The sequence below is a fragment of the Agelaius tricolor genome, unplaced genomic scaffold (genome assembly GCF_023055355.1).
Source record: "Agelaius tricolor isolate 1412-34295 unplaced genomic scaffold, bAgeTri1.0.p SCAF_12, whole genome shotgun sequence".
NCBI classification, from domain to species: Eukaryota; Metazoa; Chordata; class Aves; order Passeriformes; family Icteridae; genus Agelaius; species Agelaius tricolor.
Genome location: NW_027269272.1, coordinates 16,932,691 through 16,960,640, shown reverse-complemented (window position 1 = coordinate 16,960,640; position 27,950 = coordinate 16,932,691). Strand labels below are relative to the sequence as shown.

The 27,950-nt window shown below is 47.2% G+C and overlaps 4 protein-coding genes and 1 long non-coding RNA gene across 9 annotated transcripts in view; 2 read left to right on the top strand and 3 right to left on the bottom strand.

The window, feature by feature from the left end:
* The window catches only part of PSMD1 (proteasome 26S subunit, non-ATPase 1), a 65,738-nt gene extending 59,451 nt beyond the window's left edge, over positions 1 to 6,287 (bottom strand). The window contains exons 1-6 of the mRNA XM_071437819.1: positions 6,114 to 6,287; positions 3,977 to 4,020; positions 2,930 to 3,003; positions 2,514 to 2,683; positions 1,425 to 1,630; positions 43 to 186 (exon numbers count right to left, since the gene is read on the bottom strand). Coding sequence (XP_071293920.1) covers positions 43 to 186; positions 1,425 to 1,630; positions 2,514 to 2,683; positions 2,930 to 3,003; positions 3,977 to 4,020; positions 6,114 to 6,129 — 654 coding nt within the window. The 5' untranslated portion in view covers positions 6,130 to 6,287. The remainder of the gene's footprint in view (positions 1 to 42; positions 187 to 1,424; positions 1,631 to 2,513; positions 2,684 to 2,929; positions 3,004 to 3,976; positions 4,021 to 6,113) is intronic.
* Positions 6,288 to 6,324: 37 nt separating this feature from the next.
* Positions 6,325 to 19,738, top strand: LOC139595014 (uncharacterized). Its single transcript, XR_011680821.1, has 3 exons — positions 6,325 to 7,054; positions 9,245 to 10,875; positions 18,982 to 19,738. It is a non-coding gene; the product is annotated as an uncharacterized lncRNA (long non-coding RNA).
* CUNH2orf72 (chromosome unknown C2orf72 homolog) lies at positions 7,154 to 12,331 on the bottom strand. Its single transcript, XM_071437847.1, has 3 exons — positions 11,743 to 12,331; positions 9,198 to 9,314; positions 7,154 to 7,963 (listed from the first exon to the last, which is right to left on the bottom strand). Exons 1-3 carry the CDS (start codon positions 12,299 to 12,301, stop codon positions 7,872 to 7,874), a joined length of 768 nt encoding a protein of 255 aa, XP_071293948.1. The 5' UTR covers positions 12,302 to 12,331; the 3' UTR covers positions 7,154 to 7,871.
* On the bottom strand, positions 19,734 to 23,320 carry RPL35A (ribosomal protein L35a). Its single transcript, XM_071437849.1, has 5 exons — positions 23,207 to 23,320; positions 22,835 to 22,877; positions 21,594 to 21,746; positions 20,610 to 20,754; positions 19,734 to 19,792 (listed from the first exon to the last, which is right to left on the bottom strand). Exons 2-5 carry the CDS (start codon positions 22,843 to 22,845, stop codon positions 19,769 to 19,771), a joined length of 333 nt encoding a protein of 110 aa, XP_071293950.1. The 5' UTR covers positions 22,846 to 22,877; positions 23,207 to 23,320; the 3' UTR covers positions 19,734 to 19,768.
* IQCG (IQ motif containing G) overlaps positions 23,224 to 27,950 on the top strand; it is a 21,351-nt gene continuing 16,624 nt past the window's right edge. Inside the window, exons 1-3 of one of the 5 annotated variants that reach the window (XM_071437838.1) lie at positions 23,477 to 23,516; positions 25,545 to 25,579; positions 27,391 to 27,538. In XM_071437838.1, coding sequence (XP_071293939.1) covers positions 27,413 to 27,538 — 126 coding nt within the window. In that variant the 5' untranslated portion in view covers positions 23,477 to 23,516; positions 25,545 to 25,579; positions 27,391 to 27,412. Of the gene's footprint in view, positions 23,327 to 23,448; positions 23,517 to 23,543; positions 25,580 to 25,624; positions 26,224 to 27,390; positions 27,539 to 27,950 lie in introns of those variants that run through there. The other 4 variants (XM_071437841.1, XM_071437842.1, XM_071437837.1 and 1 more) reach the window with 4 other exon arrangements.

Sequence of the window (27,950 nt, the reverse complement as noted above, 5' to 3'; positions counted from 1 at the left end):
TGCAACTTTTATTATCTTTAAAGATAACTTTGAAAAGTTTACCTGGCACACATTGATGAAGTCTGGTTTCTCCAGATTCATGTAGATTTTAACTAGAACTCTCAAGACTTTGTTACGAAACTGTTTATTCTGCATCAAAGACATACAGAGCTTCAAGCTGTAGGCCAGCATCCCAGGAACATCATTCTGAAATTAAATTCAGGGATATCAAACATCAGACTGACAAGAAGGATTTAGAGAGAAAAATAAAGCTACACATTTTCTATTTTAAAAAGTAGACCAAATGTGCATATAAATCTTCACAGTTTCCTTTCCTATCTTCAGAAAAGCTTATATACAGGTGAATTGCAGTTTAAAGAAAAAACATTATCAAAATCATGCAGGACCAGTATTTAATTCAGAAGTTAAAACATGAAAATATTAACTTAAAAGTACAATACCTGTCTTCCCTTCACCCTTCTTGTTCAAACAATCAGTTTTGAATGCAGTGAAATTCACTGCGTTAACATTAAATGTCAGCACAACAAGCCATGCACCAAGAAAAGATCAAGCCTAAGAAACTGATTTGATTACTAGACCTCAAAAAGGTATTTCAAAATGAGGGATTTATAGTGGGTAAGTTATTAAATGCATAAGACAACAAAGAGAACAATGAGAGCAAGATGGATGCCTTATGATTATCACTCATACACAGAAATGGGAAACATCCAAACATACATAAAAGTTGTAAACTGAAAAGCAATAAAATCTAAAGGATTCAAGCTATATGTCTGGGATATGATTGAGATACTACAGCATAACAAAATTGCACACAACTGCTGAGCTGCTGCAGATGACTATAGGCCTGCTTCTCTTACTGCCACTAACAGTAACACGACTTACCTTAAACCCTCAGCGAAAGATTTTAAAGCCAAGGTGCACCATCTTGGAGTCAGGGCATGCCAAGACTGCACACAGTCACTGAAAATTACAGCAGCTCACCCACCTACTGGAGTTTCTTCTTTTGTTTGACATTAATAAATCACTTACCCAGTCCTAAGGATTCCTTCCCACAGTGAATTACAGCAGCTGATAGACAACTTAATAAAAGGGCTGTTCTTGCATTATACCAGTATTGTATCTCTACCAGTAGCTGACAGAGAATACCTTAAGAAGAGGGCACATAGCCAAGCTTCCTGGGAATATTGTCCCATAAACTAGTAGCTCAAGGATTTCCTAAAGGTAGGGGGGATCTTCCTATACTTGACATTCCTGAGTGGCTCTGCTTTCCATGAACACACTGAACTGAACATCCCTGAGTTTTATCTTTTGTTCTCTTCATACAAAACAGGGCAAGTTCCACAGCAACATGGATCTTGCACTTGACTTCTGGATCCATAGCTGGAAAAGCCTAGCTACAGGCACCTCCTGCCTCTTGCACATACCGACTCAAGGATGGTTTTCTCAAAGATGTCCAGCCTGCGTGTCTCCAGAGCAATGCCAATGGCCTGCTTGTACTTGTGGTCATCCAAGCAGCGCTGGAACATTTTGTTCACTATCCCTTCCAGCCTCTCATCCACGGGCTTCTTCTCCCCTTCTGGCAGCTCTGCATTCTCCACACACTGCTTTGTATAGTGGTCGATGCATTTTGCTGAAGAGATATAAACAAATATGGGGGGAAAAGTCAAGTTCTCAGATTTTTGCAGTTTTGTACAGGTGAAGAGACCAGCATGTGCATGAACATGCTCTACCAGCAAGTACAGTATGTACCAGCAAGTACATTTGTGTAGTCATATACAGATAATAGTGGAAAACACTTCTCTTATCTCCTAACAAACTCTGATTTTAGTGCTGAAATCAAGTAGGTATTTTAAAAATTAAAGGGCCAAGGATATGATCTTTTCTCAAGTGTCATGTTAAATAAATGAGAAAACAGCAGTAGGAGACTTCCTAGCTCCACTGCAAACACCAGCTGGGAGACTGAAAGCCAGCCCAGCTCCATCATATCCTGTAAAATATGATGTAAAAAGCAAGTGACTCCAGCAGATGAGATTTTAGAAATGATTTCAAATGATTCAAATGATACCTACAGTCAACTGCTGACTTGCCATCTTATTGTGGGTGGATAAACACAACTGTCCCTCTCAATTAGGTGTGCAGGTACACTTAGCTGTCAATCATTTCTAAAGTCATGCTGAAATTGATAATATCAGCATGCGAATGAGAGAAAGGACAATAAACAACCAAAGCAATTTTCTCATTAGGAATTCACTATAGAATAAAGGTTAAGAATAGGAAAAGAACTCCAGAACTCCAAAGTCAGTTCCATAATAGAATCACAAATTATAAGAAAGTACAAATAAACTGGGTAAAATTAGCTGCAGCATTGGTTTAAATGAACACAAAGACAGCCAGAAGAATACAGAGAAAAAAACTAAACCAAGTAAAATATCAAAGTTACGGCAGCTTTGTACACAAGATCAACACAAGAGCTACAACACAAGAGCTTTTCCTTTGCAGCAACAGTTCTTTACCAATGATCGTCTCCACATATTCCGAGTTGTCGTTGACATTGAAGAGGTCACCAGCTCCCAGGGCATAGTTCAGGGATTCCTCAAAGGCTCCCAGGTGGTAAAAAACTTTAGAAGCAACCAGAGCAGCAAACTGGCGGCTCCGAAAACCTTCGTCCTCATAGAGAACTTCTCTGCAGAGGAGGGAGAGAAGAGCATCAGCTCTGTGTGCTCAGATCTCTTGAAGGCCACGTGACTCAAGTACAAGCTTGACTGAACTTGCATCTTTGGGACCACAGCTCCAACCCCACAACCACACACATTAGAGCTTTCTAGGAAATAGGGAGCTACATGCTGTATTAACCATTGTCAAGAAACCAGAACTACATCCACTTCATATCCCATGTACTTTTAAAGCAGTCTTAAGTGTCTTCTCTTACATTTTATCCACTGACTCAGAGATTTCTGCCCAGAAGTCATTGACAACAGCATTCAACTTGTGAAGAGCAAACTCCTAAAAAAAAAAAAAAGTAAAGTTATATTATATTAAAAATGCATTTACTACCTTTCCCCAGAAAAAATTAAGTACATTCTAGCATAAATATCATGAACACTGACCCATTTCAACAGCAAATTCTATTTTAAAAGATCTTTGCAAGCATTCACTACTCTTTGCAAGTCCTTTGCAAATAAAGAGCTGCTCACTTTACAGGTAAGAGAACTCTAGCATTCCTTTCCATGGCCTCTCTCTGATGAATGACTGGCTGATGTGTCTGATAGACAAAATTGTGACAACCTTTGTGCAGCACATGGAATCAACCTGTGGCCTACAGCAGCCAACTCTATTTATCTATATGGACACAGTACTTCAGATGATAAACAAGCCACAATCAGCCCACTTATAATCAGCTCACAGCAAAATCAGGGATCATTCAGATCCATTACTACCTATGCCTGTATCCAAGAAAAACAATTAGGGAATTACAAATATTGATAAGTGCATTTTCCATAACACACCAACGCTCTGAGTGTTGGTGTTCTGTGGATTCATACCCTCTGTGCCCTGGAAAATTTCTGTTGCTGTTTTCTTCTTGTTGTACTATTACTGTGATTTTTTTTTCCAAGTGAAAACTGTAACTGTGATTTTGTTCTACATGGATTAAATTATTCTAAAAACCTGAGCTGCTCTTCAGCTTTGAATTTTACATAGTCAAAATGCAGCCTCTGGAACAATTTCAAGCAACAAAGCTCCGTTACCACCAGAGAGAAGGGAGCTTTCACGAATAGAGATTTTTTTGCATTTGCTTAAAATAAGGAAGTTTTCAATCTGTTATCATTTATTTAAGCCCTTTCTTTTTCAGGATAGATACAATCTGATGCCCACCTGCTGCTGTCCAACCATAAATTACTGAGATCTGCTCCTTTTTGATTTTAAGCTCTCCACATAGTCCATTTGCTGTTATTTGCTCTCAGATGTAAGAGCTTACCTTGAGCTGTGGCTCTTCTTCATCCAGAAGAGAGATAATTCCAGCTGCAAAACAAAATCATAGTTACTTTTTGTATCAGAAGTAAGCCTGTCATTTAGTTCAAAACCAACAGAATAGGAAAGAAAGCTGTCTCTGGAATACTGATTTTAAATCTCCAGTATAAAACTTCAAAGATCAGATTCAAGTTTGTATTAAATATAACATAAAATAGCTCAGAATTTATAAGTGAAAATGTACATTATTTATAAAAGGTGATCCTTCCTAGGGGAAAACAAAGGATTTTTCCATGCCAAGGAAACTGGCCTCATGGATGAGAGGAGATGTACCTCAAAGCTTTATGCTTTTGACTGCTGATCCTGTCCCAGAACTTTTGTACAGTTACAGAATTACTGTTTAACTGACATGACTGAGAGGTTCACAGGAGCTAATCTGAAGAACAGGGATAGGTGGTTTCATTGCCAGACTGCAAAGATGCAACAGAAAGGGTTGGAATATGATCTGATCAAAGTCCAACACAATTCACTGATTTAAGTCTTCAATCTCTTGTACAGTTGCACAGTTTCTTTAAATCTGAAAAAACACATGAAACTGGAAAGGCCAGCAAGCCTCTGGAGGACTGAAATGGGTTTCCAAAAGATCTTGACCAATCTAAAAGGAGCATGTGCAGGTCCAAACCAAAATGTACAAATATAGAATCTGAACAGTACAGAGGCTTAAGATAAAATATGATCAATAATATCATTTGGCTGCAGTGGGAGGCAGAGAACCCAAACCTCACACAGATGTGTGAGTGAGAGCAGTTCTTGGCAAATCCATGAGGCACCTTCCCTTCCCTTGGCACCCACTGGCCAGAGCCCGTGCCCAGGGCTGGGCACCACGTTTGAGTCAGGAGCAAACCAGGGTGCTGGGAACAGGAACTCTGGCAGGCAGCTCCTCAAGGGAGGCTGGAGGCTTCTCTCTGGTTCCTCCAAGACACCTGGGAAGGGTGCAGCCTTCAGGGCAGCTGCCAGCAGGAAGGGAATAATCTGATCTTCATGTCAGATATTAACAGGAAGAGTAACACCAAACTTTAGTGAAGCCTCAAAGAATGAGGTCTGATGATCTCAAAAGTTTTCTCACAAGAACCCATTTATTCTTTTGCCTCATAAAGTTTCAGATTCTCCATTATCAGGTATTGTTCTTAAAGACCAGGTTAGACACATCCATCAGTAACAGGAATTGAAGGAACATCAATGTGGCTCTTAGGCAAAGAAGGCTGATTTAGCAGCCATCCCACTTCCAGCTCCTCCCAGCTGTTTCCTGCATCTCTGCACCAAATGTTTGCTCTGGGATATTATTATTATCATCATCATCATCATCATCATCATCATCATCATTATTTCCCTGCATTTACCTGATCTGTCAGGAAAACACAATCTCACTCCTACACACCACCTACATACCTCGCTTCCAACATACCGTTTTTACACTTTTTAAATGCCTCTAAAATTAATTCCTACTTTTCCTCAATTGAAATAAAGACTTCAACAAAGCAAAGGGTTCAGGAAGAGAAAGCTCCCTGGACACTGTCACCCTCTGCACGGTTTCTCTCGCCAAGCCACAACCAGCCACATGTTAATTTCTGGCCTGCGTATTTCTGGGAATACTTCCCATGTTTTTTTACACTATCAATTCTCAGCAGACGGACAAACACCGCGTAACATCCAACTCCTCACACGCTTCATTATCCCGCACTCCTCAGACCGACGTTTCCTGTGCAAGGCATTTGCGCTTCTGAACTCCAAACTCCCTCCTGCCCCTCTCAAGTCCCTTCTGCACCTCCCGAGTGTCCTCCGGTTTCACACCCAAACTGCGCCGTTCACTCCAAGAAGCGGAACCCGCCCGCTCCCACCGCGGGACCCCCGCGCCGCCACCGGAGCCCCCGTGAGACACCGGCGGGAGACGGACACGGCACCGGGCTTCAGGAGCCTGTTGTGCCGGACCGCCGGGCACCGGGTGGGCTCTGTCTGCCGTCCGGGGGTGTTCACGGTGGGGAAGCCCCGGGACGGGCGGCCCCGCGGAGCCGCGGCGGTGCTCAGTCACGGCCCTGACTCAGCGAAACCCCGGCGGACAACGCCGTCCCGCGCCGCTGCCTCACCGGCCGAGGTGATCATGGTGCCACCCGGCTGCCCTCGGAAGGGGGGTCGGGGAGGTCCGAAGGGTCCGGGGGGGGGTCGGGTCGGGTCCGGTCCGGCCCAACCGCAGTTCCGCCACCGCCGCCGCTGCCCGGCCCGGAAGTGCAGCCAAGGGCCTCTTCCGGCGGCTCCGCGCTGCGCCGGCAGAGATGCCCGTGTGATCGCCTGCGCGGGACGGCGGAGAACCAGGCAGGCAGGAGCGGGGCAGCCCTGCCGCCGGGGGCCTTGTGCCGCACGCCGCCCCTCACGGACATGCCGACTCCCCCCGCGACCTCCGGGGAGACCACCGCGACCTCTCGGGGCTCCCTCACAGCCCCCACGGGCTCCCGCGCCCGCAGACCCCACACCGGTGCCTGCGCGAGAGCTGTGAGCTCCCCACGAGTGACCCCGCCGGTGCCCGCGTTTGTGCCGTGCCAGAGCAGCGGCTGCTTCCCCCGCCGGCACAGGCCGCCCGCAGTGGGCGGGCATCGTGAGGGGCACAGCGTGTCCCAGGGCAGTGCAAGGGTCAGCGATTTTATCCCATGGGTTTAACACATGCCGGCCGCCTCTGCGGCACAAGACAGATGGGGTACTCAGGCTGGTGGATTGGCAGCAGGGAAAGTCCAGCTCAGGAGCAGCGATGCTACACAAGAGACCGAAGTGCCCAGACCTCGGCAGCTTTCGTTTCTCCTTGATGCTACTGAATAGGAAGAAATTTAAAAGATATTCTTTGCATTAGAGTAATATTCCTTGTAAACCAAGGATTTCTAGTCAGTTGTGTTGCCCCACTGGCTACAGGCAACCCTTTGGAACTACTTAAACAGATAATTTTTTATATTTTTATGTTTATTTATGAAACAGACACCTCTTGTTGTGCTGCAGGCCACCTCCAAGGTGTGCCACCATGCCTGTGGAGATCTCCCAGGTAAGATGGCCCTCTCCTGTAGCCCCGCGTAGCAGCAGCCACACCTCAGTGCCCATCTGCCACCCCTCCAACCCAGGTGTCCCTCAGTCTATGAGCACCAGGACAAGCCAGAGGGACAGATCCTGCTCCCAAAGCCCACTCTGATCTAGATGCCAGTACCATCAGTATCCTTCGTGTTACTCTTGCCACTCAAGCTGGGTTGTTAGTGCATTCTTCATGTTACACTGTTACATTCAAGCCTTTTCAGTAACTGGTAGATCCCAGGGCTCACATTTAGTCCCCCTGCAGTCTCCAAGCCAATGTGTTACTTGATTGGGGGAGAGGTTGGTTTTGTTTTTTGTTTGGTTTTGGTTTGGTTTGGTTTTTGATCACAAAGAGGGAGGGAAATTCCAAGCACCAATAAAGTAGGAAAACAAGGCAGCAGAATCAGTCTGCCAGGGAGGCCAGCCCCAGCAACCTCAGCAGGGAACTTTGCCCAGAATTAGAAAACATTTCTCATTCTTCAAACAGGTGGCTGCATTTCACACTCAAAGTCCCAAAGTCATATTGCCCAGGATGTGGGGCACATCCCAAAGGGTTTCTCAGAAGCCCAGTGTCCAGCAGCAGCTCCAAGTGCCCCGGGACAGCAGGGAATGGCTCTCTGGCACAGACCCTCTGTGCTGGTGGCAGCTAAAAAAGCCCTGATGAGTTCAGCCAAGCAGCTTTTCCCTGGAGCTGTGGGCCCTTGGAGGAGAGGGCCTGCACCAGCTCCTCCTCCCATTGCTCCAAATCCATTGGGCAGGTCTGGGATGTGGACGGTGTTGGATGCCCAGCAGCTCTAGGTGCCTATGCCTCCAGCAGCTTCTTCACAGTTTCCATTGGGGGAAAGGCTGGCCAGAGCCACTTCTTCCTCAGGATCCTGCAGGTCATCTGCAGGGAGCAGAGAGAAGTCAAGGCAGACCTGAATGGAAAACCCCTCTTCCCAGAAAATGCAGCTTAAGATGAAAAAAAAAAGCATGGGCTGAAGCAATTGATATATACTCACAACCTAAGCACAGCTGAGTTTTTTTCAAAACTGTTTTTCATTTTGTTTTACAAACTTAACATTGCTTCAGCAAATAGAGCAAAGGAGCACAGGGCCTAGCTCCTGGCCTCCTGAAGCCTGAGCAATCTCAAAACAAGTTGCATGGCCACAGGGCGTTGCCTGCCTGGCACTGACAGCAAGATCAGGCACTTCCATTTTCTGACCATGGACAGTGGATCTCACAAGCCTCATATGTGTCACATGTCTTAGAGCTGCATAAATTGGGGATTCATTTCAGTTGTTTTGTCTGACTCTTATGCTCTTTAAGTATTTCGTATATTTAAGATGCATTTGGACAAGGCCCTTAATAACATCCTTTAAAATGTGGTGAGCCCTGAAGTGGTCAGGCAGTTGGGCCAGATGATTATTGTAGGTCCCTTTCAAGTGAAAATAAAACATTCTAGTCTAGTCTAGTCTTTCTTTTTGCAGTGAGGGAGCTTTCCCTCCTCTTCGTGCTTCATAGTACAACCTGGATCTCCACAGCACAAGCCTTGTAGCCTCCTGCATGAGGCCCTCCTGCAAAAAGAAAGTTACTGCTGGGAAGTGCAAGCCAAAGTGCCAACCATGCACAAAGGCTGAATGCTATGCTATGTGTTACCTGAACAATTTCCTTTAGAATCAGGGAGCCCGTGGCTGACTGCCCTCTCCCTTCTCTCTGCCAGCCCTAAAAGCAAATGTTTTGGGAACACTCCTTCCACCCATGTTTGCAGAAAACATCAAATAATATCAGGGTGGTTCCAATTCATTGATTAGACAGAGAGTAGTTCTGCTTCCAGACATTCAAACAAAATGCAGCTGAGTTCAGCAATGCTTCCAGGGATGTATTTGGGCACCAGACTCAGCGTGATTTTGTTTAGACAAGCAAAAGGTCAGAAAACAAGGAAGTGGCAACAAAGCAGACACATGTGCTGGTTGTCTTCAGGTTTGGGCTAAACCACAGCCAGGGAAGCAAGGTCAACTGCAGAGCTGGAAGTAGCTGGAAGAGGCTACCAGCAAGGGGCTTGGGCACCAGAACCACCAGGGAATCACGAGGAGCTTCTGACAATCACAACAGAGCACAAGGGAGGGAGCTGGGCATACCTTCATGAATTTTCTTTTCAGCTTTTGCTTTGTTATCTTTTCTCCAGCTCCTCTGATTCCAAGAAATGCACTGCAGGAAGGATGGCAGCCTCCACCTCTCCCTATCTTTCGTGTCTTCTGAATAAACCAGAGAAGATGAGTTAAGACTGGTAGCAGGTCAGCCCTGCTGCTTCTTCACCTCTCCCTCCATGAGCCTGGCAACAAAACCAGGTCCTAGCAACAAAATCAGGTCCACTCCATAAACCCACCACTGGGAAGCACAGAGCATCTCCTGGCAGTCTTTATTTTTGACTGAAACCTCTCTGCTACCCTGGAAATTTGTCCCTGATGTCAGTTTGTACTTTGCCACCTCGCTGCCAAAACCAGCCTGGATGTGGCAGCCGAGAGTGAGCAAGAAACCTGGCAGCAGCTCAGCTGGCACACATGGTGAGGCTGGGGACTGACAGACACAGTTAGAGAATTCCCACAGAAGGAAGTTTTCCTTTTGCATTGTCACACAGCTTCTACCACATCAACCTGTTTACTGCTCCCTGCTTTATTAAGCAATTCCTCCCTCCCATGGAGACCTGCTGGACCTGGGGTCTTGCAGCAGCTGAAACTGCTTGCAAATTGCAGAGAGCATGTAGTCAATGTATGGTAATTATTCTAGAAGACAACAAAGTTACTACAGACTTTCCAACCATTTTAGTAAAACACTACAGCAGCCTGTAAAATATTACAGCAGCATAATTTTATACGGTCTCCAACAGCAGCAGTTCAGTATTCCCATTGAAATATCATCCAGCCTTTCACCTCCTAATCAGATGACAAATGATAAACCACTTCAGTGTCCTTCACTTTATCGAGCCATTGCGACACTAAAGGGCTCAGTGTCTTTCTGGCAGTCAACAAACAAAAAACTCCAGTGCACTGCCTGGGGTGCACTGCCTGAAGTGTTCAACCGCCCTTTGGAGGCACAGATATACTTGGGATCCCTCTGTCCAGGTGGAGATTTTGGAAGGCAAAGCTCACAGAAGCATGGAAAGGAGTTGTCCCTGCCTAAGGTTGAACCCTGAAGGTGATGAGTGTCCTCATTACACACACTGGGGCACTTAGATGACTCAGAGCACCAGGCAGAGCATCAGAAATGAGTGAGCACACACATACAGGCTATAACACCCAATCCAGCTCCTCCTGCTCCTCGTTTTCCACAGGCAGCCACAAAAATACATATACTGAGCCAAGCACCAGCAAAGTGCCAAGGCAGAAAAAGCTATGCAGGGATGCTTTTCTGCCTCTGCAGCTGCTGTCCCACCAGACTGCTGTGACCAGAACTGGAGGATTCACAGGTGTCTGGGAGCACACCAGAAATTCTTGCAGCAGGAACAATGTGAGGAAGAGAAAAGCATGTGAAAGGAGAAAAGCTGGAAAGAGCTGTGTTCCTCAGTAGAGAGGTGGCAGAAGACAGCCCTGTGCACTTGCCACCAGCCACCTCTAAGTTCCTCAACATTCAGATCCAGGATTCTGGGCTGAGCTGATAGAAAGAAGCACCTGAACTGCAGCCAATCATCCCCATGTCCCAGGGATCCCAGGAGACCCTGTCAACCCTTGTGGTGCTGAAGGCAAGTGGCAGGATCCCTCGAGGTAAAGCCAGCAAGACAGCAAAACACCCAAGCCCCTGGAAATGCTGGGGAGCAAGGTAAAAGTGGGAAAAAATGAACGAAGGGAGGAGGAAAGGGAAACAGCCCAAGACAAACAGTGCCAAAGATTAAAGTGTTTTATGTGGCAGCTGCAAGAGCAGAGCCTGCCCAGCTGCCCATCACCCCGCACTGACACATAAACCCAACTCCCCTTTCACCCCAGGGCAAATGCTGCTCCTCAGGCCTGGCTGACACCCAGCTTTCATCCTGCCATCCTCACCCTGAAATATTGTTTCACATGCAAACAACAACTTGCTTTTGTTACTTATTCATTATGCAAAATCAGCACGAGCATCCTCCTCCTGCAGGAAGGTCAGGTTCTGCCTGCACCCTGTGGCACAGGCCACATCCCAGTCCTGCTTCCCCCAAACCACACATCCAATATGCATGGAAGGCCACCATGTCATGGATGGCCACAATGTCACAACTGTCAGCTGCCATGTCCCTGTTATCCCAAACTGCTGGGAAGTTTATCCACCCTGGCCGCCAGGTCTGGGAACCACACCAGAAAGAGGCAGATCCCACTGGAAAGGCTCTGATCCCATCAGCATGAAAGAGATTGCATTGGGAAAAGGCAGATTGGATTGTGTGTGTGTAAAGATCCCATCAGTAGTGACCGGTCCAATTCCAATGGGAAAAGCTAGATCCCATTGGGTCAGAGGAAGCTCCCATCAGGAATTGTTAGATCCTAATGAGAAAAGCCTGACCCCATTGTAGGGGAGATCCCATGAGGAGGGATCAGAACCCATTAGGATGGGGTACATCCCACTGAGAAGGGGAAGATCCCACAGGAAATCGGAGCAAATCCCACTGTAAAAACCGGGCCCCGGGTGAGGGAGGGAGGAAGGGTCCCCTGACCCTGGTACCTGCGGGGTGCTGCAGGGCAGCCCGCAGGGCGCGGCAGGCGGCGGCACGGCAATCGCCGGGGCTGCCCGGGCTGTACCGGGCCGCCTGCACCGTGCCGGGCGCCGGGAAGTGCTGCCGCAGCGCCGCGTCCAGCACCGCCGCGTCCTCTCCGTCCCCGCCGGGCAGCAGGACGCCCACGACGGCGGGCGGCGGCCCCGCGGGCAGGCGGCCGCGCACGTCCCGCACCACCTCCCGCAGGCGAGTTCGCGCCCCGCGGTCCCGCGCCGCCCCGCCGCCGCACAGCACCAGCAGCAGCCGCGCTCCCAGCGCCCGGCTCCCGGCACCCGTCGAGCGCCGCGCCCGGCGCCCCGGCACCGGCACCGGGCACGCTGCGCGCGGCGCCTCGTCGGCCAGGAGGTCGCGGGCGAAGGCGGCCAGCGCGGGCGCTCCCGGGGCCCCCTCCGCCACCTCGGCCACCAGCAGTACTGCCCGCCGGCCGCCCGCCCGCTCCACCAGCGCCCGCAGCTCCTGCAGGTCCGCCGCCGCCATCCCCCGCCGTGCTCCCTGTCCGGCCCGCATCCGCCTGTTCCCCGGCCCCGGCTCCGCACCGCCCACTGGCCCGCACCCGCCCCGGCGCCCTGCACCAGCCCCGGCCCCGCGCAGAGCAACACCCCGGGGCAGCGGGGCGACAGGGTATCTTGGATCCCCCCCCTGCTTCCAGCCCCGTCTCGGACCCGCACAATCCCGCAGGGTGAACAGCTCCTGCCTGCTGCCGGGTGGGCACAGCAGAGAGGCTAGTAAAGAACCCCGGGATCTGCCACACGACCAGACTCAGAGCCCTCGCACAGGCTGGTCTTCTTGCCAATGAGGAGTTGATAAAATTCAGGCAAAAAACTGTGCTGTGGAGAGGCTTGAAATGTGAAAGGGGATGAGGAAAGGCCGTGGTGGCTGCAAAGTGGGACACACACTGAAAACTGCAGCTGTAACTGCTTGCAAATTGCAGAGAGCCTGTAGTCAATCCTAGAGGAGCAGCTGATCATGCAATCATGATCATCATCATCCCCAGGGTGTCCCCTATGGTGTGGCATCTCATACCCCAGAGCTGCACTATGCCACTGATTTGCCTAGAGATGCCAAGATGCCTCAGGCACTTGGAAGCTGGCTTTCTAGCTGGCAATTCCCCAGATTTATGAAGACAATTCTTGCAGAGAAGGTATATAAAAAATTGGAGTTTTCTTCCTAACTCAGGTACACCACTGGCTACTTCTCTGCAGTGGCCTTGATGTTCAAATTGCCAGCGCAGCCACTAAAAACTAATATTTGGGACCACGTAGAGCTGTTCTTCATGGCCACTGCAATCTTTAGTTTATGTTGGGTACACATGTAACACTGTCAGCACAGGCTGGTTGGAAAGGTGAATGTCACCCACAATGCCCAAACAACCTTGTTTACATTTCTTTACTCATTAACAGGGGTAAGATTTAACACATACAACTCCCTTTGTGTTACTTAAAGAGGTACAACTCAAACAGTTCAGAGGCAGTCATGAGCTCAGCAGCATTTGTAGTCTTCCATAAAATGTCTTCAGAGCCCTGTCAGGAATCTGAGCAAGAACTCAGATGTATTTAGAAAACCTAACACTCCATCAAACATTCACCTGACAGTCACAATTGCAGAGAATCACTATAGACAGCCTTAAGTGAGGGTCATCACATCTCTTACATATGCTTTAGCTGCCCAGAGAAGACAAAACATCTATTCATTTTTGACTTGAAAAAAGGAGTGAAGTGTATTAGTAATGCCTTGAAGCCTAAACAACAAAAAAGGGTCTACTGCATTAGAGCCTGCATTTACCAAGATTAACCTTTCTTCTGAAGAGAGTAAAAAGAGGACAGGGATAAAGCATTCTTGTGCCAGTTTTGATGATAGAAGAGCAAAGAGACTGAATGAGCAAGAAGGAATCTGTAGGACCTGTTCTGAGCCCGATGTCTGATGACCCAGCCCAACTCCATAAATTCATCCTTTCAGTAGCTTTGGTCCTCACAGGGACACTTGGAAAAGCCTCTGAGCCAGGTAGGAGCTGGAACTGGCTGCAGTTCCAGCTCCTAAGCTAAGCCTCAGCAGACCTTTGTACATTTGCTCTTCCACTGATTTGTTCTCCAAACTTGCTTCAATTATTACTTTGAAAAACACATCCTTACTAGATGCTGGAAAGCACATGCTTTACTTGTGTAGCACTACCAGTTGTTTCCAGGGCATTGCTGCAAGGCACCAGCACTCACTGAGCTCTTAATCCATGGAGACCTCCTTGGGTTGCCCAAAGAAGTAGCAGAGGAGGCAATTGTGAGAGAAGAAAGTACCCCAAACCCCACTCCTGCCCCCAACATCCCAGTCCCACTGATTCCCTTCTAGCCTGCCTCCTGTTCACTCCTCCATGGCTCTTCCTATTTCCTCCACTGACCTTCTCCAACATCCACTCAGTATTTCTGGCCCCTGAACCCAAACACCTTCCCACTTTTCAACCATTGGAACTTGAACTTTTTATCAAACCAGACATGAACGCCTTCTGTGACACAGTCACAACTGAATCCAAACTGGTCACATTGCTCTGACCTAGATCCCCTCGCCCCAGATCCAGCCACCTCCAGGGCCAGCTGAGGCAGCCCCACTTTTGGTCCCAAGACTGCCTGGACCAGCTCAGCCCTGGCCTGGGTCCATCCAAGTAATCAGAGCCCTCTGGGCTCCACTCAGGGGAGGTTACACACCATAAGCAAATAAAGTTGGGAAGTCCCTGGCACTCCACATCAGTGACACAGCCTGGCTTCCTGATGGGGAATCTCAAACTTTTTTCCTGTCTCTTTTCTCCAAAATTCTGTTCCCTCTAAAAGTTGCCCATCTCTGCAGTTGTCCTAAGTTTCCTCATGTTTCCCTGAGTCACTGTCCCCTTCTGGATAGCAGAGGGGCATAGGAAGGTATGGCTGAAGAGGAGGATGGAAACCTGGCACAGGGCCATGCACAGAGAGGCCAAAGTGTTGGTCAGTCCTGGTCACATAATAGAGGGGTGTCCTTCCCTGCCCTCTTAGACACAGATGGAGCCAGCCTATCAGCCTATTCCACTCCTGAATCCTCCACTGGAAGATGTTAAAGAAGTGGCAATGAGTATGAAATCAGACCAAAGGACCAAGCTGCCTCTTCTGGCCTTTTTTCTGGCTGTCCTCAGCTGGATCCTTACCTTTGGTTTGAAAACAGGACACAAGAGTAGCTATTCACAGCTATCAGTCTTCATTCTTTCCCAGTACACACATACCTTTGACACCAACAGTCCAGCTTTTGTGCACTTACCTTTTGCAGCTCCTCTTAAAAATCACCTCAGACTTCACCAAGCTGGGGGGCAATAGCTGGGACCACTGTACGCAGACACAGCCCCTCCTGCCTCCCTAACCCTGCCTTGTACATTCTCCTACTTCCTTCTCACAAAGCTCCTTCTTGGCATGGCCAAGCTCCCAGGTTCTCAGAACTGCTCCCTTTTATAAGGCAAAGGGCAGATCCATAGCTTCCCCTGAGTTACTGGAATGAGCAGAGCAGGTCAGTGTGGATCTGCCTGGTTTGCCAGCCCTGAAAGAAGGCCGCAAAGGGGTCCTTCTCTAAGAAGGCCCTTCTCTTCTTCACTCTGAGATTTTTTCTGTATCCACCCAAGATTAGGTGGAGAATGCAGCAAGGGTGCAGCTTGAGAGCACCCATGGTTGGCCTTCTGCCTCCTCTCCTCCTCAGCTCTGCGGGTGACCACGCTCCTCGTTGTCCCAGCCACACACTCCTGTGGCTACATCACTTGCCCTTGCAGGGCATTCCTGTGCTCCCAAGCTCTGGCCAGGATTTCAGCCACATCTCAGAGTTTCTTCCCTGTTTCATCTTGACAGTGCCCCACATCACCCTGCACAGAAGCTCCTGGACAAAGTACAAACATGCTGCCAGAGGAAAAACTTGAGAGCTGCATGGACTATGCCTGGATTTGGGTGGTTATCTCTGTGTTTCAGATGCTACAGGAAATAACAGAAACACAGGACCTCATTGTGGCTTCTTGCTTTAAGGATGTCCTAATATGCTGATCTTTTAAAGCCAAACTTTCTTCACTCACAAACAGCCTGAACATGTACATGTCTTGCTTTGACTCAAGGGAACTATTTCTTCATTAGGTTGACCAAAAACCGGCGTTCTCAGTAATGAAAGGCAGAATTCATCTTGTGGAAATGCTCGTGGAAAAGTCTCCTCCACAACAGAACAACTGGGTTACCTCATTCCAAAAGTCTGCCAAGCACCAGCACCACCCAAACACTTAGAGCACGGTTGTTTTGCTTCATAAAGCCACATCCTTAAGGATCTGGAAAGAATCTTGAATTTCAAAAATAACCTGGAGAATCCTTTCTCTGACAAACACTGGTTTACAGGATCTGTACTGCCCTCAAATCTCACCCCTTCTGTACCATACTGCACAAACCTGCAGCTTCAGCAGTTTTGCAGTCTTAGATAAAAGCTTTAAAGCTTATAGATACACACAGACACAGAGAAATGAGATAAATATCAGGTGTTTAATCCTTTTTTTGATGATAATGAAGATCTTAGGATGACAAAAGATCTACAAAAAACACCAGAGAAAAAAAATATATAAACTCCCAATGCAAAAAAGTGCAGCTACCTATAGTGCGTTGCCATGCCCAGAGAGGATGGGAAATTAATTCAGCTATTATGTGGGTAATTGGACTTAAAAATATTCTACTGCTCCCACAGTTCCTCCCATCCAAAATAACCCATCCCAGAAATTCAATCTGCTGGATGTGTACATGCTAGTATGTAAGGTCAACCCCCTGCTACAAAGAACCAGGGATGGTTTCAGGAGCTTTGTTCCTGATGAGAACCATGTACCAAAGACTCCTCCATCCAGGTTCTGCTGGGAAAACACGGTCTGAGGCCTTAGTCTTGAGTTTCTCTCACTATTTCAGTTTTGGGTCAGTTTCAAATCTAGAGGCTTCTGGCCTGCTCTGATTCCGTCTCTGCTGACAGCTTTCTTAGGGACAGGTTTCTTAGGGACATTTTGATAATCAAGGCATTTAATGCAAAGCAGAAACCCAGTGATTTTTGATAAAAGTTTCCCGGGGCAGATTGTTCAGCTAGTGCAGCAAAGAACTCTGAGCTTTGTGGCAAGGACAGTGCAATGCTGAGGGCACACTGTCCCCTTCTGGCAGCAGCCACACACTGAATCTCATCCATGCAGGTCTGGGCAGACAAGCAAGTCAGCAGGAAGGAAGTGTTCTGCGAAGGGACATCCTGCAGGACAGTGCTAAAACCAACCTGACAGATTTGGCTGCCCAAGGGAATTCATTCTCCATCTGTCTTTGATATCTTCTCTTGCCTACGCTCAGGCAGAACTCGGCAGTATCTGAGCTCCGGGAGTGAAATAACAAATGGCTCCTGGGAGTCGACTTCTAGGGGAAGAAACACAAATGATAGAAGAACACCTGACACCATCCTCTCAAAGCTAAGGCCTGTGGCCACCCAAAAAAGGTTGGCACATCCCTCCAATGAAGAACTCAGTGTCAGTGAGGCTGTGGAGCAGTTAACATAACAGAAAGCTCCAGCAGGGAGTCAGAACTACAGCTCTTACAGTGAGCAGCTATTTCCACTGCCATGTGTTTTGGGGCAAGGTAGACCCAACACCATCACACTTGGAAGAGGGAACACACTTAGCTTGGACACATTGTCCATCCCCACCCCAGCATGTAAACCCTCATTCTCATTTCTGGCTCATATTACCTGCAAGGTCCAGCTTGTCTTCCCTCTTGTGTCTGAATCCAGTCAATAAGCACGACTTCCATCTACACTGTCCCTCAGGCTCTGGCCTGAGCTTGTTTTTGTGTCCCTCACCCCTGTGTCACCCAGTTACCTTCATGGCAGTTCAAGGCTTCTCTCAGTGCCCTACAGGCAGCTCTCTTTGCCTCCAGGACACCTCCAGGCTGGCCGGGGCTGTAAATTGCAGTCTCTACAGTCAGTTGCAGGGCCCCATCCAGCACACACTGCATTCTCCTCAGTGCTCTCACTGCCTGGTCCAGCTGCTCCTGGGAGTCAGGACGGATCATCACAAGCACCAGCACATTTGGCAGGCAGGGGAGGAGGCTCCTCACGTCCCGGACAGCTTCCTCCAGGTGATCCCACTGCATGAGCCTTTTCAACACACTGGCTTGCCATAGCATAAAAATCAGATGTGGGGGAACCAGGTCCTCCTCTTCCTTTCCCTCATTCTCTGCCTGCTGTGGTTTGTGCTTGATGTCCCCTGTGCCACACAGGTCCCGGGTAAAATCCACCAGCAATGAGGGAGCTCTTGACTCGGCATGGTCCACCTCCATCACACCCACCCGTCCATTCCGGCTCCCCAGCATGTCCAGTAGGTTGAGGAAATCCCAGGTGGTTCTGTCCACGAAGGAGGCCGATTCCTTGGATGCCATAGCTTCCTCTCACACGTCAGTTTACTGTGCTGCTGGGGAAAGGAGTGGAAGTAGCAAAGGCAATTGTACAGCACAGGCTCAAAACAGGCAACACCTGCTGCTCTGAGCAGCCAAGGCTGGGTTGGGTGGGACCAAATGAATGTGAAAATAGCAGTTTTGATATGAAGATTCACAAATTGCAGTCATATGCTTTTTGGGGCTGCACCTCCCAGAAAAAGGCTTTGTACCTTGGCAGTCTGGTACAATAGAAACATAATCATGCCTTCTCTTTCCCCTGTCACTTGTATTTTTGGGCATCTTGTATCAAACTCAGGACCTACTACTTTCTTATTAGCAAAATCTAATATAAAAACTAGTATAATAGAGACCACAGGCCTACAAACCTGTTGTTACAGTTCACTTTGCTCATTACATTTCCTCCTCCTTCCCCTGAGTTTAAAGCTGGAAATCCCATTCATCCTTTGAATCCAACGTGTCCAACCTACTGGTAGTTATGGAAGACTAAAAGCCCTACCTGACCTGGCCCAATATCCCATAAGCTGCAATTTCTCTACACAGATTGAAAAAAGGCAGCTTTCCATGGCAAAGGCTCTCCTGCTGTGAAGGACAGCACTAGCAGGAGGCTTAGGTCTTTAAATCCAGCAAAATAATTTCTATACCAGAGCTGAGTAGTTGGGTCGAGTTTTTTCATTCCAATTCACAGTAAAGGTTTGATTTACCCAACGATGTATTCTGCACACACAACTACTCCACCTCTTTCAGAAGGAAGAGGATTAGCTGTGAAATACCAGCCCATGCAAACTTGCAAAGCCAACAGCTCAGAGTGCTCCATGACACACACTGGCAGCAAGGCCAGGCAGAGAGAAGGAAGCTCTCATGCCCTGAGAAGGAGGGACTGCACTGGAGTGGTCTCAAGGTGTGGTTGAACCAACAGACTCACCTGCCTGACCGACTTGAAAATGATGGAACTACTTGGTGTGTGTGGAACTGCTCTCACAGGGTATCCAGAGGTCATTTTGGGACTGTGACATCAGCAGCAACCATGACAACCTGTAACTGCCTCAAACCTCCCTTTAAACTACCCAGTATTTTGGGAGGATTTTCAGAGATAAGAAACTGAGCCTTGTACTTCACGACTGTAAATTCATTTTTCACCACCTTATTGTTCAACAAAACTAAAAGAGCTAAGGAAGTGCAGGAAGATGCTCACTGCCCTACATGACAAGCTGGGGCAAGGGTGGCCAAGAAAAGAGCATCAACACTTGAGCACCACAGAGCCGTGCAATGAAAACATGTTTAAATTATTTACACAAAGCAGACACTACAGGCACACATGCTGCCCAGGTACACATGGGCTCATTATCAGGGATTCCATCAGAACTACTATTGTGACATGTGAGAGGCTTTGCACCTGCCAGGATTTAGTGTCTCTGTCTGTGCTGTCAACTGATACACTACGGAGAAAGAGGTCTCTCAAAATTGGTGGAGGCAATAAAACCAGAAATATACAAAAGTTAAACAGATTCTCCATTTTATTTTGAATAAAAATTTAGATCCTAGATGGATACAGCATCTGTAAAACACAAAACCAGAGAATCATGTTAGAAATATTGTATTCAAACACGTGTTTTGCAGTTACAATCTACACCATGAATCTCTTCAACTCCTATTAAAGCAATCCCCAGTTTATGCAGAAGAGTGTGAGAATGACTTGCAGGAGCACTTTGCTGGTGGCACAGACTCTGTGGCAGCCAGCCCTCCTGTGCACCAACAAGAGTTCCCATGGCTCTGGATTTCAGGAATTCTCTGTGCTGCTCCTACTGTGCTTTTTCTAAGGCACAGGAGAAAGACAGAAAGGACTGCGGCCCTCTTGTACTCCTTTTGACAACATCATTAGGAAAATATTACATCACAACTCTGGGTGAGAGACCTGAAAAGGACAGTTCCACTGAAGCCCTGTGGCTAAAATGCCAAGAGTGTGGACAGGTGGGAGTGGCCATGACAGGAGAGCACTGCTCTCAGTTAAAACATTTGGGATGAAAGAGAAAAATCAAGAGGCGGAGGAGTAGAAGGGTGCAAAAATACACAGAACAGATTGGTGGAAAAGAAATCAAGGCAGCTTTAGAAAGGAGTTGAGTCCTGGAACTTGAAGAGCCTTTCCAGACAACCTAAGCAAGTACACCAACCTGACAAAGAGACAAACCCCCTCAGCACAGGAAGCCAGGAAAAAGCCTCTCTAGGCTCCAAATCAAACAGTCACTGAGCCATGCTGAACACCCAGCAGCAACAGAACAAAACCAGAATTCAAATGTTCCCTCATACTATGTAGAATTAAAAGGCACCCCCAAAACTGCCAATAAATATCTTGCTGCTAAACCACATCCACTTACCACCCGGATTCTGTGTCCAATGGCCTTGGCAGGAAGGTTGGAGCGGAACTTGGCGCGCACCATGCCACTGTTCCCATGGGCGCGCGTCACCTTCCCCCAGATCACGCGTGTCCTGTTGGGTTTGCCTCCGGGGGTTACCGTGTTGCTGGGGAAAAGGAGGCACAGAACAGCTCAGCAGGGCAGTCACAGCTCTGCTGTCACCAGCAGTGACAATGTGGTTTCTCTAAGGCACCTCGATAATTTAGCTCCCTAGCCATCTTTAACTAGAACAACATCCACTTTTATTTACTTGTGAAATTTTCCTGGCCTCGGATTTTCACTGTACCTTTCAAAGGTGTAATCACAGCTTGTAATTTATCATAAGTTCCACTGGACAACTATTAAGAGCTTACAAAGCTCAAAAATTTGGAAAACACTTTTGCTAATATGATGAAACTGAAAAACCAACAATATGAAATTGCCAACACTTTATTTCTCCAGACTTACACAAGGCAGGAGAAGAACAGGCCATTGGAATAAATGGCAGAAATTGCCTTAAATGAAGAGCCATGTACCATGCTGGAAATGATGGTGGTCAAGTCACCAGTTTGATCAATTTTATTCAAGGTAATTCTGACAGCACTCAAGAAAAAAAAAGGAAGTGGAAGTAATAAGCAGCTGTTCCCAAGGTGTGTACCAATGGCAGCAGAGCAGAAGTGACAGACATTGCTCAGACATGGGCATACACAAGTCAGAATACAAATTCATCCAGGCTTCACAAAATCACTTTACTGTTTAAGTAACTCAACAGTTAAAAGTATTTAACACAAATTCACTCACTTCAATTTACTCCATCAACCCACCTTCAGTTTTTGCTTAGGCAAAACTTGTTTCTCATTCCACTTGCTCTCTAATGTATCATGTAATATCATTATCTCCCAGCATTTACAAAGCCAATACAGGAATTGGATAATTCAGCACAAGAATAAACCAAGAATTACTTACTTTTTAGCTTTGTACACATAGGCACACCTCTTGCCCAGGTAGAAGTCTGTCTCCTGACGGGCATAAACACCTTCAATTTTCAGAAGGGCCGTGTGCTCCCGCTGGTTTCGGAGGCCACGTTTGTAGCCAGCAAAAATGGCCTTGCACCACAGCCTAAAGACATGGAAAACATCAGCAAATTATAATTCACTCCAAAGCAACAAAAGTAAAAACAAATCACAGGCTGCTTCAGCAGAAACTAATTCCACACCAGTAGCAATCAGCAGAGGAAACAGCCAACTTTTACAAATCACTGCAAATACTTATGTTCGATGAACAGAGGAAAGCTGAGTATGTGGAACATGAAGCATTTATGAGAACATTGCATTTTCTGCTTGTCATAAACTCCTGGCACTTCAATACTGGCTTCATACTAAGTTTCAAATGCTTCAGCATTAGCAGATATTGTTTCCAAATGTCTACCAACACTGACGAGTAAACATGGCTTTTTTTTCTACACACCACAGGAAGTGTACTGCGTTGCACTAACTGCTATAGAAGGCATGAGCTGCCTTCTCCCTGATTTATAGCTTTAAAGGAGTTAACAACCAGAGCAACAGCCTAGCATCTACTGGACAAAGGTACTGCACAAACTCCCCAACAATTCTTCAGGCACTGCCCACGTTAAGTCATTATAAGACTTGTCCCACACAGCAAGCAGACAGCATATCTGGCCCGAGGGAATCCAGCACCAGCCCTGGCATCCAACTGAGATACCCAGTTCTACCTGCCACACGTGTAACAGGACACAAACTCCAAAGATAATAAAGCTGTGATTTACAGAACCATCGAATGGTTTGGGCTGGCAGGGACTGCTCAGAGCCCCATCCAGCTCAGCCATGAACACTTCCAGAGATGGGGCAGCCACAGCTTCTCCAGGCAACTCCAGAGTATTCACATTTAATCCCTTAACTTAGAAACTCAATCCCTACATGCTTTAAGAAAATTCGGTGGCACAACAGAAAATTTACCCATGGGAAAAAGACGTTGCTCCCTTTATTCAAGGAAAAAGTCCATGCCAAAGATCCACTGTACAGTGGAGATTAACAAACCCATAAATTTCACACGGATATTTACTGACTGGCCAGGGAGAGCACAGCACATCCTAACAGCAACTACAACCAGCTCAAGAGACTTCACACCAGGGACACACAGCTGTTCCAACAGCACCGAGCCGAGAGCCGCCTCAGGCACTCACTCACCTCCCGGTCATGGCGTCCTCCCGCAGACCCGGTCCCGGCAGGCCTGGAAACGACACACAGCCATGAGCCTCGGGCCGACATCTTCACCCGGCCCGGCGAGTGGGACCCCGAACACCCGGGGGCTGCCCGGGAGCCACCCAGAGCTTCGGGAGCCTCCGCTGCCCCCCAGAGCAGCCGCCTCAGCCCCGCTCCAGCCGAAGGCCCCAACCCGCGATTGGGACCATCCGCCGCACATCGGCGCCATCCCGCCTTGTCTCCGCCCCGGATCGCGCCATCCACCGCGCCCCGGGAGCCCCGCGCCCGCCAGCGGCCCCACAGCGGGGGAAGCACCCCCCGGCCCCGCTCCCGGCCCGCGGCCCCGCTCCTCCTCACCCGCAGCGCCCCAAGATGGCGGCGAAAGAGATCCACTCCGCGCTGCCTGCCGGGAAATGCGCCGCCAGGACCCGAGCGGGCGGGCCGAGTTGCCGGAGTGAGCAGCACCGAGTGAGGAAGGTACCGCCCGTCCCGTGTCTCCTGTCCCCTGTCCTGTGTCTCCTGTCCCGTGCCCGCGTACCACGGGGCCGATCCCCGCAAGAGCGATCCCGGGAGGGGCGGCCCCAGCTCCGCTGCGCAGGCACCCACCGGGCAGCCCCGCGAGGCCCCCGTGCGTGGTGGTTGCCATGGAGACGGGCCGCGCATCCCGGTGAGGGCGGGATCGGGACCGGGACGGGGACCGGGACCGGGATCGGGACCGGGAGTGGGGGAAATGAGGGCAGATCCCGGTGAGAGGTTGAGGGGAGCGCGGGCCGCTCTGGGCAGGGCGAATGAAAACGGGCCGCGGCGGTGGAACGAGCCGAGGAGCCCGAAGAGAGGCAGCGCGGGGGGAGAGAGCAGCCCTTGGTGTTCGGGGTGGGCTCCGGGCCCTGCCCGTCGTCCGATGTTCTCACCCTGAGTCAATGAATCATCTCCACATTTATTTTACTTCTGATATTGCCGTGGAGGCAGGAAACATTTCGACATTGAAATCCCTGTAACCAAGTTTCACATTCCTTTATTTTCCTAAATAAGATCTGGAAGCATGTACTTACCCATTTGCTCACGTCAGGGTTATTCACTCCCGATTTCTGTCACTTCCCTCACACTGCCAGAAATTCAGGTGCATTTTCAGAGCACTTGAAGTGATTTAGGGGAAGGAAGGTGAACGGAAAAGAAACCTTGAGAAACCTTGATGGTCCCTGTCCCTTTCCCTTTCCTTCTCTTCCCATCCCTTTCTTCCCTCCTCCTTCCTCTCTCGATTCCTCCTCTCTCCTCTCCTTTCCTCGCCACTTCTCCCTCCCCCTTATTTTTTTTTTTTTAATGAGCACCTTGCTGTCCTAACATTTCTTGCAGTAGGCAGAACTGTGTAAGGTAAGGCCATACCTATTTTGCTTTTCAAGAGACCTTTCTTTGGTAAAAATGAAGTTACTTGTGATTTCTGCCTCAGCTGCTGCTCCTGTGGATATTCAGAACCTCTCTTTGCCAATCATTTGCCACACAGACCTAAAGGAGATGTGACATTCTCAGCTATGCATTTTATCACTGGAATTCACTAGAGTCTCTTCTCATGACTCCAAGGAATGCTGCACAAAATGCTGCTCTTGTATCCATTTTCCTTTATCAGGCAGCAGGGTGGGAGAAATGAACATCCAGGACTCTCACACAGCAGAGGGAGTCCCTCTGGAGCAGAGGGAGCAGAGCAATCCCCAAAGGAGCATGAGGCCAGACCTTTTATACAGTTGCTTTAAAAATGATTACTTGATATGTTTTTCTTTCCCTTTATATCAGCAGGGACAGAATGTCATCCAAAACTCATGGGAGAATACTTTTTTTAAAAATTATTATTATTAATAAAGTTTAATGAGTTCAGCAAACACAGCAGTGCAGGGTGATGCCAGTGGATGGTCTGAGGGGCACTGTGCTGACACTAAAATCCAGAGCAAGCAGCTCATATCTGTAGTGTTTGCTAATTCACAGACAGTGGTTTCCTTCTCAAGTGCAACTTAACACAAGCCCAGACCCTGCTGGCTTGGCACATGGATCTGCTGAGCAAGGATGTGGATGTAAAAGAAGATACACAGGAGGAGCAAAGCAGCAAAGGGGCTTTAGAGAAACATTCCAGCTGCCAGCTGCCTTGAAATATATTAATATCCTGAGTTAATTCTCTCCTGGTCAGAAGCTGCTAATGGAAAAGAGGAAAAGCTGTTGCATCCTCCTTTGTTTCCAAATAAGTCCCTTTTTCCTATGAGAGCTGCGTGTGCTATTTTTTTCTTCCAAAAATGCTGCATCTGTCACAGCTATCTCCCAACACATCTTTTTTCACCATATTTTTAGCATTATGACTCCACATGTAATAGATTATTCTTAGGTTGTTTAGACTCAAAATATGGATAATGGATTTCTGAAAAAGATAAAAATGAGTAAAACATTGAAAAATATTTTATTATTACCTGTTGACTGAAGACCCTGTCTGACTTTCTTGATGTAAAGTACTGCATGTCCACTTCTATAATTGATTCCAAGGTTGACAAGAAAAGTGATGGGTTTAGTGTATTACACAGATCATTTGCCTTTTTTTGGTTAAAGTTTTTATCAGATTTCTATCTCAAGTTGTTACATTTTTTTTATAATTAATATAAAAGAGAAAAAAAAACTCAGAAGCAAAGGGATGAAATCACTTCCTTCTTTGTCCTAGGTGACCACCAAAAGCCCTGCTCAGAGGAATTAGATGTAAGTGGTTACAATATTCTGAATATTGATAATATTCAGAATCATTACTTTGCTGTTATCTTTTCCTGCCATGATTTAAACAAGCTTCTTGAAATAAATCAGGATGCCTCTACCATTACCTTGGCTGATCTGTATCTTCATCCACTCAGGAGTTAGAAACCTTATCACAACTGCCTGGCTTAGGGGAATTTACTCTCCCTTGATCCAGAGCAGTATTATCCTTTACCTTAAATACTTCTGTCCCTCCCTGGTACCTGCCCTTCCTATGGATTTATTGAGAGCAGTCCCAGTCACTGCCCTGTGCACACTTTCTAATCTCACCCCCAGGGAGAGCCCTGTCCTCTTCCAGCACATTTCAACACTTGTTGAAATTAAACAACTTGCATTAAACAACTTCCTGCAACAGACAGGGACGTCAGGAAATAGATGTGTGAAATTTGAGTCTGTTTTGAGTTTGAATCTTCTGTTTGTTTTACCTATTCTGTACCAACAGACATCAAATAAACCTGCACTGAAAAGTGGCTCTTCTTTTCTGCCAAGTGAAATTAACTTCATGGTCCATCTGTAAATTACATATTTTCTTCAAAAAAACAACAAAAAAAGGAGGAGGACAAATGATAACTGCTACAGAAATGTTATAGCAAGTATGAATCTTTTTAAACTGTTGCTTATGAAATATCACTGATTCCCAGTGATGCAGAGCAAAGCTGCATCCAAACCTCTTTAATTTTCATAGGATATGGCCATGTCCTATGCTAACAGGGACTGCCTGATGTGTTTCCTTGGCATGCTTACAGGTTGGGCTGTAATATTTTGCAGGCTTAGGATATGTTTATGCAAGGGTTTTACAGATGGCACAAATCCAGTTGTAGGTAGAGCAGCCAAATTAAGATTCTGTTAGTGGCTGTTGATACTTCCATTGCAATGACACTCAGGATCTCAGCCACCTCAGACTGCAGCTGTGCTACGTGTTGTACAAGAAATACCTGGTTTGTATGTACAGGCTTTGGAGGGATTGTCCAATGGCATATCAAAACATTACAATTCTCAGAGAATTTCCCCATTGTTGTGCAGGTGTTTTCTTAGGTATTTTTGGATTAATAGTGAACTTTCACTTTTCCTTAGATATGCTTTCACAATATTCCATCTGTAGGCAAGGCAGAGGGGTGCTTAAGTGTATGTCAGAGCAGTTTCATGTTTGAATTGCAAGTTAAAATAAAATAATATAGAAAGTTAAAGATTGTTTACCCAGTCCAGATATTGGTTCTTGTTTCACTTCCAGCATCTTAAAATGGTAACTGTTCCTGCTGAGAGGGAACTGGGATGATAGAAGTGTGAAGGCTACAGAGTAATATTGAGGAATGATTAGAGCATGAAAGTTCACCCTCTGAGACTTTATAGGATGCAGATTTATTTTTTTCTTTTGAAAAGGCACCTTTCTTCTGTCCTTTCCCAAAGTCCACTATGAACCACTGCTCTCCCCTGAACTGAATAATGAGGCACCTCACCCAGTTTGTGCCCTCCATACCCATTCCCTTCTCAGCCTGTCTACCCAGATCTGCTGTAGGAGGGACCAGGACCTCTTTGTTTTGTGAAAGCTAAACATTCCCACTGTCCCTGAATGCAGCCATTAGCAGAGCACAGCTCCTCTTATAAACAGTGTATGGAAGGTTATAAACAAAGCCAGGGAAGTATATGTAAGGCTGCAAATAAGGCTATTTTGGGTCTACCTTTAGTTTAAACTACTCTTACTGAATTACTAACACCACAGCATTTTTCTGATTGGTATCTTTTATCTTTGTTCCTCCTAGCAAGAACACAGAGACTAAACAAATGGAAAAAATCACTCATCTGGAAGCTCTGATGTTTAGTGCTGTGCTGGAGAGCTGTGTGGATCAACTTACAATTCTTGGGTATATCATGCCAGTTCCACATACGGACAAGACAGACATCAACCTTGTATGTGCCACTGCTTAAGAAGATGTATATCATATATATTTTTTTTCTTTGTCTTGGTTTTATATCTTTTACCAGCATTTTTAAAAAATTAACTCAAATATATTTTCTGTGATTCTATGACTCTTGGGTGAAGAAACACAATAAAAGTCACCTAATTTAAATATTTATATTGCAGTGTCACTGAGAAGCCTTGGTCAAGAATTTGTGCAAAGGACTCTTCTGATCCAAGATGAGGTTCCTAAGATTATAATTTTAAAATCTCAGTGGTTAGACAATAAGCAAAGAACTGGGGAAAAGGAAGTGAAACATATGTAGGTTCTTCTGTAGATACAGAGCTATTTTAAAAGTAGAAATATATAGGTTATTTCAAAGTACTCAAAAGAGATATGGAGAACAGAGAGTTCCTAATGCT